The sequence below is a fragment of the Dunckerocampus dactyliophorus genome, chromosome 4, assembly GCF_027744805.1.
Source record: "Dunckerocampus dactyliophorus isolate RoL2022-P2 chromosome 4, RoL_Ddac_1.1, whole genome shotgun sequence".
In the NCBI taxonomy this organism is placed as follows: domain Eukaryota; kingdom Metazoa; phylum Chordata; class Actinopteri; order Syngnathiformes; family Syngnathidae; genus Dunckerocampus; species Dunckerocampus dactyliophorus.
Genome location: NC_072822.1, coordinates 16726405 through 16741927, shown reverse-complemented (window position 1 = coordinate 16741927; position 15523 = coordinate 16726405). Strand labels below are relative to the sequence as shown.

General features: G+C 40.0%; 1 protein-coding gene across 4 annotated transcripts in view; it reads right to left on the bottom strand.

The window, feature by feature from the left end:
* ap1b1 (adaptor related protein complex 1 subunit beta 1) overlaps window positions 1-14544 on the bottom strand; it is a 32531-nt gene extending 17987 nt beyond the window's left edge. For 2 of the 4 annotated variants that reach the window (XM_054773210.1, XM_054773213.1), the window contains exons 1-11: window positions 14172-14328; window positions 10492-10552; window positions 3615-3720; window positions 3374-3509; window positions 2946-3191; window positions 2666-2856; window positions 2365-2586; window positions 2121-2241; window positions 1935-2030; window positions 1452-1567; window positions 472-637 (exon numbers count right to left, since the gene is read on the bottom strand). In XM_054773210.1, coding sequence (XP_054629185.1) covers window positions 472-637; window positions 1452-1567; window positions 1935-2030; window positions 2121-2241; window positions 2365-2586; window positions 2666-2856; window positions 2946-3191; window positions 3374-3509; window positions 3615-3720; window positions 10492-10552; window positions 14172-14198 — 1488 coding nt within the window. In that variant the 5' untranslated portion in view covers window positions 14199-14328. Of the gene's footprint in view, window positions 1-471; window positions 638-1451; window positions 1568-1934; window positions 2031-2120; window positions 2242-2364; window positions 2587-2665; window positions 2857-2945; window positions 3192-3373; window positions 3510-3614; window positions 3721-10491; window positions 10553-14171; window positions 14329-14443 lie in introns of those variants that run through there. The other 2 variants (XM_054773211.1, XM_054773214.1) reach the window with 2 other exon arrangements.
* Between the last annotated feature and the right edge of the window lie 979 nt (window positions 14545-15523).

Below are 15523 nucleotides of genomic sequence, written 5' to 3'. Positions count from 1 at the left end.
GGGTTCACAGACTGCTCTCTCACTTCGAGCCCATCTATGTACTACCTGGATATCCTGCTTGAGCTCCACTAATGTACTCTCACATCCAAAGTCTCCTTCAAGAAGGTGCTTCATCCTCTGTAAGTTTCACAATGATATATGTTCTCTTGAAAAAGTAAAAAAAAAAAAAAATCACCCCAGGGGCGGGGGGATTATTAATTAATTACCAATTTTATTAGTAATTACGTATTTTTGGGCCCCCTGGCAGTCAGGAGACCTTGGATTGTCCTGACTTTTCCCCTTTATAGGGCACACCCGGCCAATGGCACGCATCATAAGACAATTGAAATGTTTATACTTAATCCATGTGATCGGTATCGGACGATTTCACTCATGGATGGTCGGTATCTGAATCGGCAGCATAAAAAGCCCTGATCAGAGTATCCCTAGTATTAAAATTAAAATGGACACTCTGCTTGCACTCTCCTATACCTGAGTGCTTTCATCGTGGAACCCCTCCAAAAAGCTCTCCAGCAGTTCATCAGCGTTGTCGATACGCTCAGCATACTCTCCCACAATCCAAATCATGGCTGCACGTGCCTCTGGCTCATCCAGTGAGTCCAGGTTTTCACACAAAGTTGCAATCACACTCTCATACCTGGAAACATCAGAAAATGCACTCAACAGCTGCAAATATATCAGTTACACACAACAACCATCGAGTTACAGCTCACTAACTTTTGTAAATGAGATACATTTTGAAATTTCCCCCCCAAAAAAAGCTGAGATGTTTTTTTTTTTAACATGCAAAATAGGAAATATAATTATACTTAGACTTAAAAACACATTATTTTCAGTTCTGCTCTTTAGTACATGTATAATTTCACACAAATGAAAATGCATGACAATGTGAAGCGCTGGATACTGGCTATAGCATGCATGACTAACATCCCAATAGCGTGAAAAATGGACTGCAGTAAATGGTCACTGGAAACACTTCACTCAATGAGGAGTGACAAGGCAATCAATCAATGCATGTGAAGCTGATTATGCTACACATCAACTGAAACATGAAACGTGACCAGACAGGTGGCATGAAATGAGTCATGGAGACCATCTATAACTGCTGGGATTTGGATGCTTCACCTTTGGTTCAATGGATACTCTGTTATATACACTGTCTTGTTGATCTAAAGCATTGTTTTACACTGAAGATTTAAAATACATTTCTCATTTTGTGACAAAACAAAAACCAAAAAAACCCAAAACATGGATAGATCAGATACATGTCTAAAACGTGACCAGGGCAAACAAATAGCATCCAACAACAGCTAGCAGCTAGATCAAATGCTGCTCGGCACTGATGCTTCATGATGCAAATGAGAAATCGTAAAAGATTTTTAGGATTTTATGCAGTGTTTTGGTGGATAGGTGCAACCCATTTAACATTAGATATCCATCAGGATACTTACTTGTTAGGATACTTGCGAAAGATATCCTTGATGACCACAATGGCCTCCTGCACAACATAGTTGACCTTAGTCTGGATGAGGTCGAGCAGCGTGCTGACACAGCGCTCTGCTGATTGCTAATGACAGAAAAGAACATTACTTAGGACGCTCCTATTATACAGTATGTACCCACACTGGTCACATCATTCAAAACACACATTTGAATGTGTATAAATAAAAAAGAATTTTGTAAAGGCAGAATTTTGAACACAGCTCTAGTAATGAACGGCTCTGACATCACTCCTATGGGGCACTGTAGTTAACGTTCTGGCAGGTGAATGTGTAAATATATATGTAAAAATGGCTTTATGTCATCTTGACATAACTTGAGGGATAGCTTTGTTACCAAGAGTAAAATATATTATGTTTATTATATTTTATCAATATGACACTATTAAAATCAAGTTTGATAATCAGAGTATCTAGCATTTAACCACCACTCACCTCTACTTTAATGGCACAACGTCCAATGGCTCGGACGGCTTTACGGACAAAGTCCACATCCACCTCAGTGGCATATTCCTTCAGCTCAGCGAGCACCTAACAGAAAGACAGGTGGACTCTTAGGACCACATTTTGTGTACAACACCTATAGAGATAGGTGTTGATAGTTAGTTGTATTGTGTGTACCTGTGCAATGTTAGCCTGTGAAGCTAAGCGGATCATGATGTCCAGCTTCTCCAGTTTGACATAGATGGGGTCATTGTACTTCACAAAGAAAACTTTCATCTCATGTTTCAGGATCTCGGGCCTGAAATTTATCCCCAAAATTATTATTTTAGGCATCAACTGAGTTTGGAATGGATGTACCGGAGTCTACATAAAGAACTATTTTATTAAGGTAATTTTTTGGTGTAAAGCTACACCGATTTACCGTCTCTGTACGATGAGGTTGATGTTTCTCAGCGCTACATATTGCAACTCAGGCTCTGCCGAGAGGAGAGTGACAAGAGGCGGGGCCAGCTTCTTCAGCAGGGTTCCATAATAGTCCAGGTCTTTAGGCAACATCTCCATGAACTTCATCAGGACTTTTACAGCCGACAATACCACAGCGGAGTTTGCATGGGAGAGCCGTGGTGTGACACGCTCACAGATACTAGTAAATGTAGAAGATAATGGATGAGGAAGGAAAATAAGAGTGTAAGAACAAAAATGTGGTCGTAACGCTCTCTTACCTTTGAGACTCGCGGTCATCTCGAGGTGTGTAATTGGCCAGACAGTCAAGAATAAAGATCTGACCCCACTCTGTACACTCATTTAAAGCTGTTAGCAACTTGTTGATGGTCTGTGGGTTCAGGTCCAATAGATTGCTGTTGGGATGAGACTCTGCAATCTCTGACAGTGCTGCCACTGCATTTGCAACCACCTATAAATATGGTGACAAGTAGAAGGCTGCTGCTGTATTAATGTGCCTAAGAGAGGTGGAGAGGCCGAGTTCTAACAAGCATGTCGTACCATGGGATTTGAATCAGAGATGAGGTCTTTGAGGGTATCCAGGAAGCCCTGGTCCTCCACCAGCTGTGCATTGATATCATGGAGTTTTGCTACACACACAGCTGCAGTCTTCCTCACATAAGGGTCTTCGTCCTTTAAACACTTCCTCAGAGGCTCACACAAGTACTCTGTGATCTTGTCCACACGAATGCAGCCCATGGTACGAACAGCCAGGGCTCGAATTAAAGGATTAGGGTCTTCACAATCCTGGATAAATTGAGTAAAACATTTACTAAAGACGTCAAATGTCTATTATATTGTTGTAACAAACCACTTTTATTTCTATTTTAAATGAATTGACAGGAAATCCGATTCAGACACAAATGGTGTATGTTGGGACTGAGTAGGATACATCATTACACACAACAGACAATGGAAGATGTATGTACCTTAACAAAGGTGTTGACAGCCATGATGGCCATGTCAGGCTGACTCTTGGCATAGTTCATCAGATAGAGGTAGACCAGTTTTTTCAGTTCCAGGTTGTCTGTTTGCATGCAGTTCACAACATCTGGAAAGAGGGCACTGGAGGGGCAACAGAGTGCAACAGAGTAATGACACACTGAACATGGAATGTGATTTTCTACATTTTCAGTGCAAAGGTTTTCAACACCATGCCCTGATGCTCACCTGACATCCTTGCCAACTGTCATAGATGCAATCACTTTCTTCACAGCCTCCTTCTTCTTCTCTTTTTTATCGCTGTTCAGCTCAGCCTTCAACTCAAAGATCTCACCTGTATGCATAAATGTCAGGAAATTATTTGAATCATAGAATGTATTGTAATATCATGTTAAAACATTAAGACAGTCAATGAAGGAAGAAAGACTGCCGTATCGAAAGAAAGGCTTGTGTTCGGTCTTAAAGGTTTCACTGCACAAATAATAAATGGACAACGCTGAAAATTGCGCAAAATCCCAACAACACTGGCAGTGGCAATAAATCGCCATAATATAATGTTAAAAGGTTTTTAAAGTGTGAGGCACAGCAGCCAACTTGTAAAAAATAAGTTTTGTGGTGACCATCTCCGCTTCATAACACACCTGACACAAAAAAGAGATCCATGTTGACAATTTAGCGACATTGCCGCTATATTTAGCGAGTAGGGGGGAATATTAAAAGTGAAAGAAGGTGTTTCTTGAGTCCTGCATTTATTCTGTGTTTAAATACAATCGGTCAACACAAGGGGAAGTATCTGCCGTGCAGACGAGCAAGAGTAGGACTGCACCTCCAATCGTTCCACCGGGCAATGCCCCCCTCCACAATGCAACAAAACCCCTGACCAGCGACAGAGCCAAGAAGACAGAGCTTTACACACTCCTCTGTTGCCTGGCAGCACCTCGCCATCCTGGCAAAACACGCATGGGTGTCCCAAGTGCAGCCCAGGGGCCATCTGTGCAAGGTGGCTCATTGCAGAAATAAAGAAAAACCCTGCAAAAGTGAAAAAATAGAGCAAAACGGCATAATGTAACTAGAAAAAAACTAAAATGTTGATACTAATAACTAATAAAATCAAAGACCTACTGTATCTTTAAATATATGTACCATTTTTTATTTTAATATCAGAGGACAGCCCTGATGTAAATAGACAAAGACAAGTAGATAAGACAAAAAACAAACAATGAGCTGGCATTGTTCAACTACAAGCTGGAACTATTAATGCTGTACTTCAGCCAATAAGGAACTTACATATACTACTGACTAGGGGTGTAACAGTTCACATGGATGTATTGAACCGTTTCAGGTTATATTTTATGCTATTTTTCTCATTAAATTTATTACTGGAGTGATCTAAGTGCTTCATACGGAACTAAAGTTCTGGGCGAGTTTCCCCACGGACGCCTCTGAGTGTCAGACACTACTGACTGCGGGGGAGGATCGCTAGTAGCTCGCATGCGTGACAAATGGCACCATGGCAAATGCAAGCGAGAAACCTGAGCTGGAAGACCCTCCAATCTCGCTACGGTCTCCTGTTTGGGAACACTTTGGCTTCGCTGTTAAAATTACGGATGGACAAGGGCAAGGGGATAAATCCAAAGTTGTGTGTCGACATTGTTCCAGGAATATCGGGTATGCTGCAGGAAACATGTCTAACAAGTTAGTGCATTTAAAGCAGCATCATCCTACAGTGAATGTTACTTTTACAAAAAACAAAACCAGCTTAGTGCAAACAACAATAACTTCAGCATATAAACAACCTCTAGCAAGCAACTCTGACCGGGCCAAAGCAGTAACACATGGTATTGGACTTTTTATAGTCACAAGGTTACGCCCATATTCAGTTGTTGAGAGCGCTGGCTTTAAGTACAGTCATGGAAAAAATGATTTAACCACCTTTGTTTCTTCATTTTCTTGTTAATTTTAATGCCTGATACAACTAAAGATACCTTTGTTTGGAGAAATCTAACAATGACAATAAAAATAGCTCATAAGAGTTACATTTTTTGGCAGTACAATGCTATAGCTATTCATGTAAGAACAGCGATTTTGGTTATTATCAAGAAAACCATGGAAGTTGATAGATATCAGCTCTTAAATTAAACTCTTATGAGCTATATTTGTTATCATCATTATATTTGTCCATTTGTCAAATATACTACAGGCATTAAAATGGATCAATAAACTGAAGAAACAAGGGTGGTCTAATCATTTTTTCCATGACTGTATATGATTAAAGTTCTCGAACCTCGGTACGGAATACCATCACGTCCTCACTTTAGCCAGAAAGTTATACCAGCACAAAAAGCTAAAAGTGATGTCGTCAACGAGCTATCACATGTGTCTGCTATTTCACTTACGACAGATGGTTGGACTTCACGTGCAAAAGAGGGCTATTTAACTGTAACTGTCCATTACATTTCACCACAATGTTTAAACAATTGTTTAAATACAACTGTTTATTTTATTATTATTTTTTCATTTAAAAAAAACCCTCTAATTTATTTGAAAATATCACCCAAATGGATTGCTTTTATTTTTTAAAAAGTTCTGTTTGCATTTTTTTAAATAAAAGCATTTTAAGTCATTTTTTTAATTCCTTTTTTGTAGCGAAAATGAACTGAATTGAGCACTTTAAGAAACTGAACCGAACCAAAAGTACATTTTAGTTTATCGTTACACCCCTACTCAACAGAAAGATCCTTTGTCTATGTGACGGAAGTGCATGAGCCAGGCGACGATGGCCGTGTTCTCATTCCTGCAAAGTCCAAAGAGGATCCGGAGTGCCTTAAAATGAAGTTCACAATGAATTGTGCAACCCCCAAACAAACATAACGATGGAAAGACATAAATTCAGCACTTGTGACCAAAAGGCTGGGGAGACCGTTGAATCCCATGTAAGCGATTTGAAAATCAAAGCTAAGAGCTGCAACTTTGGTGAGCTTTGTGATGATCTTATCGGAGATAGGCTGCTCTGGGGCATAAATAACAACCACCTCAGAAAAGCGTTGCTATGCGACGGTGATCTGACTCTAGTTAAGGCCATTTCAGTATGTCACATTCACGAAATGACAGAAGAGCACAATAAGACGCTAATGTCCCTGCATAGCTCTGTAACACGTATGAATGCTGTTCAACCCCAACATGTAAAGAGACGAGACTGTGACGTAGGGCCAACCATCTACCAAACACATCACATGCTATTACTAACTGCAATGTTTGTGGTTGTAGTCATGTTGGCTTTTGGCCAACAGTGCAATGCATCAAGAAAATGAAAGTGTTGCAAATCCAAACTGCAGCCTTACAGGCAAAGACTAAGAAAGTCAGTCCACCAGATGGACATGGAAGAAGTGGACAGTGACAGTGAAACATGCTATGTAAATGCAATAATGCTGGGCATAACAGTAGATTCAACTTGTGCACAAACACAGGGTAAGGAAAAGGCTTTGACTACCTTACACATACTATAAATGACAACACAGTTAAAATGAAAGTGCAAAGTCCAATGTCCTCTCAGCAAAGACTTTTGAGAAAGTGAAGAGAAATGAACAAATAAAGCATTGCACTAAACCTACCTATCTTATTGCATATGGTGAAATGTTAAGCCAGATTTGCTTTTCTATTGAGATCTGGGTTCGAATCTCCGGTGGGCTACCGTACGTCTATGCATGCGCAGAATGCAGGCTACTAGCTGCTACTACTACAGGAACATTTTTAAAGTGTCACTTAACAATCTTGCTCTCTTGTTATCATTATAATACTTATGGCTTGTCTTCAAAACAGTCGGGCTCCGTTCACACTGCAGGGTATGATGCCCAAATCGGATTTTTTGTTTGAATCCAATTTTTTTTTTGTGGTTGTTCACATTTCCAAACAAATGCGACTTGTTAATGTGAACGCAAAGGAAAGTGAGGTGCATGCACAAAACCACGACATCTCTTGCATTTCTGTGTGTTTATGGAAGTAAAGATTGCCGCAGTGTGTGCTCTAGTGATGTGCGATACCACTGATTTAATTTCCGATCCGATACAGGGTAAAATTCAGGCTGGCATCAGCAATACCGATCCAATACTATGTGAAAATTCACCTAATGTGTCTGGTAAATTTTAAAAAGCAGTGTACATTATTTCAAATCATAGCATAAAGAAAACAAGAGATCGCCATAGTAATTTATTGATTATTAAAAACCCTGAGGTAGGTCTACTGAGGTAGCAGGGTGATTTACAATCAAGCTAATATACAACATCAGAAAGAACAAAGGACAAAATCATATATCTGAAGTATCAAAACTATCAATATTTTTTCAGAATTGACTTTAGAGCATGAAGAACTGGTATCGGAAGTATCAATATTTCAGTATCCATCTGCACATTACTAGCGTGCTCTCCTTAATACCTTTGTGGCAATTTCAAGGATTTTGTGCAACGAGAGCCAATAATTTCTCAACCAAATGATTCCATGTAGGAGATTAAGAAAGAGGGCAATAATTTTGACTATGGCAGTTCGTTGACAACTTTCTGCCACGTCTGTTCCAAGGTGTGTGTGGGTGGATGTCTGAGGCAGGAGTGGTGAGACATTAACCAGAGTGCTTCACTAACACCTACCTTTAAAAATAATTTTCGGATGAGAAAAACATCTTTTGCCTACGTCGGTCAGTACCTATCTGAGTCTTGCGTAATAAACCATGCCTTTGATGACTGCCTACATCCGAGAGTACCTTTAAAGTCTCCGTAAATACGGCAATACACACCTTTCGATGATGTATAGGTCGGATATATGGGACCTGACCGTTCATACTGCAGTCGCATCGCATGCATATCGGATTTATATCCACATACGAAGGACGCCTGAGTCGCATTTGGGGAACACATTTCATAGCAACACACATGAGCACGAGTTTTATTTATGTCTTACATGGCTTATTTACTCTTATTATGTCTACTATACTGGGTAATAGGAGTGTAAAGGCTGACTATTTCATGTCTAGACGGTCCTATTGATGTTAAAAAAAAAATCATATTTAGAATATTGTAAACAGGTTTTCTGTGCTTCAACTACCTTCTGAAATGATGTCAGCCCTCTGTGCTCCTCTGGCTCCCTCTGGTGGAGGGCTATCGGCCTTTATTTAAATCTGACAGGCCAATATCAAGAAATCAATTTAAAACTGGGTTATTTCAGCTCAGATGCGCCTCTATCTCTCTCCTGCCGGCTGCGCCATCTGATTGGTTAAGCAAGCCACAGCATGCGACAGAGCCAATCTGAAGCGGGCGCTGTCCTCACAAACACACACACACACACACACACACACACACACACACACACACACACACACACTAACGGCTGAGAGAGAAGTTTTCTCGTGTGAAGAACATCCTGAGAGCAAACACACATGTCAAGGTAAACGCAGAAAACTCTCTCAAAATTGTAATAAACATCCCAGTGCTCTACATCTTACAACTACTACTAATGTTACAGTGAGCAGCAGAATAACGTAAGAGCGGCGTAAACATTAGCGGCAGCTCTGCTAGCTCGTAGTACCTCCCTACATGTCTGTGAATGACTTGAAAGAAGGCTGCTGATAATGTTGACAGTGATAGTAAAAGCATGTGTGTGATTGAGAGAGAGAGTGTGCGTAAAAAACTAAATTCACTTGTTTTATTGCAGGGAAGCAAGCCAAGGTGGAGGCTGGTTAGCTTAGCATAACACAAGTTCGCCGGTATGGCTCTGTCTAAAGGCTCAGCAGACTACGTATTAGCAATGGGGAGAATGTATGTACTGTGGAGAATAGTGTGTGTTTGCATGAAAGTCACATGAAAAACTCTAAAGCTCACGACTACTACAATAATATAACGTTAAGAGCGGAGTCAACACAAGCAGCAGCTTTGCTAGCTCGTAGTATCACCCGATATGTCTGTGAATCACTTGAAACAATGCTGTTGGTGATATCAATGTGGAAACAGTCCGTGATTGTAGAAGCCTGTGTGTGTGATTGTGAGGGAGAGTAACAAATTAAAGTCAGTCTTGTTTCGTTGCAGGAAGGTACGCTAAGATGAAGGCTGAAAAAATTCAGGGAGCTATTATACAGGTTTTTATTTAACGTTACAAGAGTTGCTGCTGAGCTTGTTAACTCCCTGTACTTTTTTTGAGTTTGAACTTAAAACAATGATAAGTTATATATAAATGTTACTTTATTTACTGTGGAAACATTTCAGGGAGCTTTTTATTGAAGTTTTTAGTCAACTTCTAAGAGATGCTTCTGTGTCTAGTAACTCCATGCTCTTCTGGGGCTATTTTTTATTTGTTTGGTTAAACAAACATGCTTTAGGCAATTAAAAGAAGTTAAGTGTCTGTATTATTCACCATTTGTACGCCAATTTTTACACTTTTACTGCACATGAATATCAGCTCCAAATACCGGCCTCATGAAGTACTAATAATCGGTATTGGTCCTGAAAAACTCATATCGGTCGATCCCTAATTATTAGTAGTAGTTCTGAAGTAAAGGAGATGTCACATAGCCATAAATTAGTGGCATCACTGTATAAGCTGCAGGGTTCAAAGTGTAAGAAAAAAGTAGTGGCTTGTACACCAGAAATTTGATTTGCTTTTCATGTTTTTTTTATTCACCTTTTGCAAATATGCGTCTAAGCCAATCATACAAAGTCGACTATTATGTAATTACGTCATTCCCCTCGTCTATGCAACCTGCCAAGCCACAAATAGATCGCAGTCCTGTGGGAAACACTGCATAGTCTATGTCCAGTTATTTCCTGCACTTTACAAGCAGACAAACACTCCTGCACTTCTTACATCGAGTATAATTGTGTATGCCATTTTCTCACTGAATCGCTTGTCGCGCCTGTGTTGCGCATCCACTTTCCAACTTCATTCCCTACCAGCCCTACACTATTTAATAATGAATTATTGAGATTTATAAATTCATTCCCAGTCTTTTACAACTGCATCATAATGCACCTAATGAGCTAAAGAATGTTTTCTCCAATCCCTCGTTGAATAATTTATGAATAATTTACAAGTTAGAAAAGAATAAATAATTAATAAATCAAACCTTTCTTGGTGGTGGTGAAATACTTGGAGTCTGTCATCTTGGATCCAAATTGTCGGTTCTCCTGAAAAAGCAAACAAATGAAAAGGATGAACCTTAAATATTTTCCAGTGAGGAAGCCTGGGAGGTTCACAAAAGCAGCAGAAAAAAAGTGCAAACACAGTAAAAATAAAAGGACTTCCTGCCCTCTGCTCACACAAAATGAGAAAACAATGGATTTTGCTGAAGAAACCAACATTTAAAATCTTCTAAGTCAGCAAGTACATGGCCAACAATCTCTCTAGAACTGAAATGACTTTAGATGTCCTCTCGATGACAATTTGTCAACTCAGTATGTCAATATTGAGTCATCATTGTTGTCATTATGACATTATGCAGCAATTCATAACAACAGGCGAGTTGAAGTTCAAACCATTACAATTTTACCGGTAAAATTCTCTCGAGAAAATTCTGGGTAAAAGCTCAATCTGCAACAATACGGCTGTGTGGATGTGGACCACAGCCTGGCATGGCGTAGGTCCCAAAAAAGAAAAGCATTGTTGAGGTGCCCTTAAGCAAGGCACAGAAGCCCCATATTTCTCCACTCCCACTCCCACGGATCCACACATGTATGCGTATGTGCTGCATGTACATATAAAACAGATAATAAATACATTTTCTCTGAGGTGATCACTAAACTTGAAGGGCGTGTTCACACTTTTAGCCCAGTGCTCTGGTGCAGCCGGTGTTCACACTTGCCTAACTCAGGACTAGAGTCCGCTGGCAGGCAGACTAAGACCTATCTCTCAGGCGGACTGAGTCCCCTTGTTTGGTCCAGCTCTTATTGTCCTGGACTGCATTCATACTTGACCAAAAGAACTTCAGTCCGTTTTAACGGGACCAAAAATGACAAGTGTGAACGCACCCTTAAATACCAACCATAGAACAGAAAGGTCAAGCAAATGAAGCCAATTACAGCCGTATGTAATAGAATAACACATATTATATGTCTTTATTACACTGTTCTTGACACAATATCATTTCTAATGAAAACGCATTTGAACTTAATGCAAATTAGTTAGAATGAATGATGCAATTAGAAAATTATCCAACTGATGTAATATGGGAATGGTGACGCAAACAGTTGGGAAGGGTGATGTTTTTTTTGACAGATACTTTGTCATCATGACCAGCTGTATTAGTGACAATCAGCTGCAATGGTAAATGAATTAATGCTTTAACAAGACTACATGTTATTTACTGTATTTAGCTTCCGCTAGCAGCCAGTACTGCGAAAGTGGCTCAACATACCAGGGCTTTGTGTTCATGATGCAGCTCAACAAAACCTAAATTCCCCAAACACAGTTGAACGGTACTGCAACGGTGGCTAACAACCTACTTCGTCAAGTTCAGTCCTCAGTTTTGTGCTCAGTGCGCGTTCACATGGAAGGGGACGTTTTATATCATATTTTACTACTTAAGCGCAAAAATGGAGCAATCCCAGCTGGTGTATTTTACACAAGAGAAGCAAGAGCCAAACCCCGTGTCGGTACGCGTATCGCTTTAAGAAGAAGTCACGTGACCGATATAGTTGCTGTTTCGCCTGTCTGTGAGGCACCAAAGTGTGTTCATAAGCAAGCGAGCCTGACTTCTGTCATCGGGGTGCAACGTCTCGGCAATAAGAACAACTCTTTGAAAGCACAACTCTTCCACTGAATCCAGTGTGACGCAGAGACTGAAATAAAACAAAGATTTTCGCCGCATGGTACAATTTTGATCTTATATCGGCAAATAAGCCATTTGGTTTTATTTCCTCGTTTTATCCCGTTCCTCTGAAACAGTTCATCTGCTCTTGAGCTGACATAATTCATCTGCATTCCAGTGACTCTTACTTGATAATATTTGTTTTGTTTTCTGCAAGTTAAATGTCCTATTTGTTTTACTGAATTGTCCTACTGAAGAAAAGCACCTCATCAATACACACAGAAAGATACCTTATATAAACATTTTACTACTTCCTCAGAAGTAGTTGATAGTAAATTAATGTAATACTTCAATTGAATTTACAGCGTTGATTTGCTTTTGGTTTTACTTTACTTTCCACGTTATGACACACGTTCACGCTCATTATTTATTGGCTGTATATTTTAAAGATATAAAGGCCATTTTAAGCTTCGATAATGATATAAAATAATGCAATCATTTCGATATTGTATACAGTTGGTCATTGAATCAATTTGTCAGTTGAGTCTCTCGACGAGGGGTGAACTGGGACAAAAATCGGTTTCTGCATGTTATGGTTGAAACACGATGTCCAGTGTAAGGATCGGACTCGCACCTTCTGCCTTCCAAGGCAGAATATGTACCACCATACTATCAAAGAGCAGCACCTGAAACCATAAATGCGATATTATAGTGTTTGTGTGTGTGTGTGTGTGTGTGTGTGTGTGTGTGTGTGTGTGTGTGTGTGTGATGTGTCACGGCAGCGATACGCACGCTTTCAGATCCAGCAACACTGCGACACAGTACCGACACAGTGTCGATACAGTTCGGGTAATGTGCCGCAACGCTTCACGAGGCCTCATCTACCCATCACTAGTGAGCGTGTAAATTCGTAAGTTATCACCTATTACTATACGATATACCCTTAGTGTTGCACCATTTCTAAAGGTCAACATTGTGCAACTTTTACATATTAACCCTTATCCATTTAAAAATAAAAGTGGAGCAACAACTGTCTTTTTCATCTTTGAAATATGCCTAAATTGTTTTCATATTTTACTGATGTGAATTCTAGAATGTGTGTCGCATGCTGTACCACGTGGAGACCACTTGGTTGGCAGAGTTGACGTGTTTTGCGGTGAGTTTTTCCCTTTGTGACAAGTTTTTCCTTTTTGTTAAGATTAAAAGGAAGTGTTTTGTTCCAGTTGATTGATGCCTTAGAGTGTTTATTCCTCCAGCAAATATTGCAATATCGGACCAACAGGCTGAGTATTCACACAAGGACTGCTGCGACATATACGTTGCTCAAAAATTCAGCAAATGTGGTGTTCTCTGTCGGCTGAAAATCAATATCTCTTGCATAGAATTTCATCAGCGAATGCTAGCGGATCAGTGTAATCTTGAAGAAGCCACTGCCAATGTAATGCTGCCCCAATTATTCTTGCTCCCAGGTCCTCAGGGCTCTCTTCTCAATAAATGGTGATGCCAACTCCAAATGAGTTACACAGTGAAACAGCGGAACTTTCATAGACGAAGATGGAACTCTGGAACCTGACCAGGTTATGAGCAAAACCTGCTTTCATGGTGATCTAGCTGCGTTAAAAGAGACAAGTTTGTAGTACAGGCAAGCCTGGCTTTGGACTCCACTGACCTCGGCTACTGGCCTCAAGTTGGCCGAATACGTTACTGATAGGCTAGGTAGCTAGCTAACCAGCGGATATATGGCAGATAACAAGAAAAGCTGCCATAAAACCTATTATTTTGCGTTTGAATTGTTTAGCGCGGTGTGTCGCTCACATGAACTGACGGTTTGTTAATTCAGCTACAATTGAAACTGAGGCGTTCGCTAGCATCACACTACCGTGTTAGCATAGCAGGCTGTGTATAATCCAGCTAAGAACAGACGCAAAAAAATGAAACATTTAACCGAGAAGTTTGTTCGCCAGTGCGCCAGGTTTGTTGTTTAGCCAGGCATTACTTACGCATAGTTGGTTGGCCCATTCCTGCATGTTTACAGTCGGATGAACGCAACTGTTGCTAAGTGCTAACGTTAGCGGCTGTCAGTGTCAGCTAGCTACTTCTCCGGCGAGCTCAGCTGAGACATGACCTTCTAAGCAGAGGCTTAAGGAAGCCTTTGCCTGGATAGTTAAGCTCTTAATCTGTCGGCCTATTTTAAAACTTACACAGCGAATTAGTGCGCACTCTGGATTTACAATCAAGCCGTAAACACAATGAATTTGGGGAAAGGTCTTACCGTGACAGTCGTAGTGCAACGAACTGTATGTGTGTTTGTGGTGGTGGTGGTGGTGATGATGATGATGATGATGATGGCCTTCGTCTCCTCCCACTTGGTTCACTTCCGTTTTACTTACGAAAAAAGTAACGTTTGCAAAAACAGAATATAAAACTATAAATACAATATGTTTGACTTCAGTGGTTTCACTATATTGATTGCAGGCCAATAATTCACGTATGAGGTAGTGAGTCAATGCAAAGTTTTAAATGTGTATCTTGAAGTTGACCTGACATTAAAAACATTGAAAACAATAAACATGTTCTACTACCACTATTTTCTGGAGTTAACCATTTGATTTTTGTCTGTATTTTTGAGGAGTGCCCTACCCTTTTAAGTAGGCGTTTTCAAACGGGGTAGACGATACTGAAAATCTAGGTGTCGATCCGATACCGAGTGTATTATAGGTACAGAACTGTACAGTTTATATTGCCGATACCAATACTGGTACTTTTTACTTGATTTTTTTTTCCTTGAATGATTTTGTCTTTAATTTGATGATGATAATCAGAACAAAACACGAGCTGATGATTTTTGACAACAACAAACCTTATTTTTGAACAATTAAGCAATATAAAAATGTAATTTCCCTTATTTTCGAATGCAAATGTTGACAGGTACGAGTGAGCCACCCATCAGAGGACAAAAACACAGAAAAAAACTTTTTTTGGAATATTCTGTATACCCTCACACTCTGTTTACTAGCTTTACATAACTGGAGTTAGCGCAGCATATTTGAAAAATGTTTTCTTTATTTTTCTCAAGATGCTGCACATCAAGATGCTGAAGTGTTCTGGCGCCTTCCATCCTTTGAAAACACCTGCTTAAAAGGGTTAAAGTAGTTGTAGCATGAGTTCTACACTTGATGAGGACTAGCTGAGAAGTAGCCATTGAACTTCGGGTCAGCGTACATTTTAATAAGTATGCAACTCGACAGATGCCAAGCGCATTTGATGTCAAAAACAAATACAAAGTTCAAAGGTGGGTGGTGTTTTGGGATGCAATAACTTTGTGTAATGATGTGGTGATGATTGCTGAGTG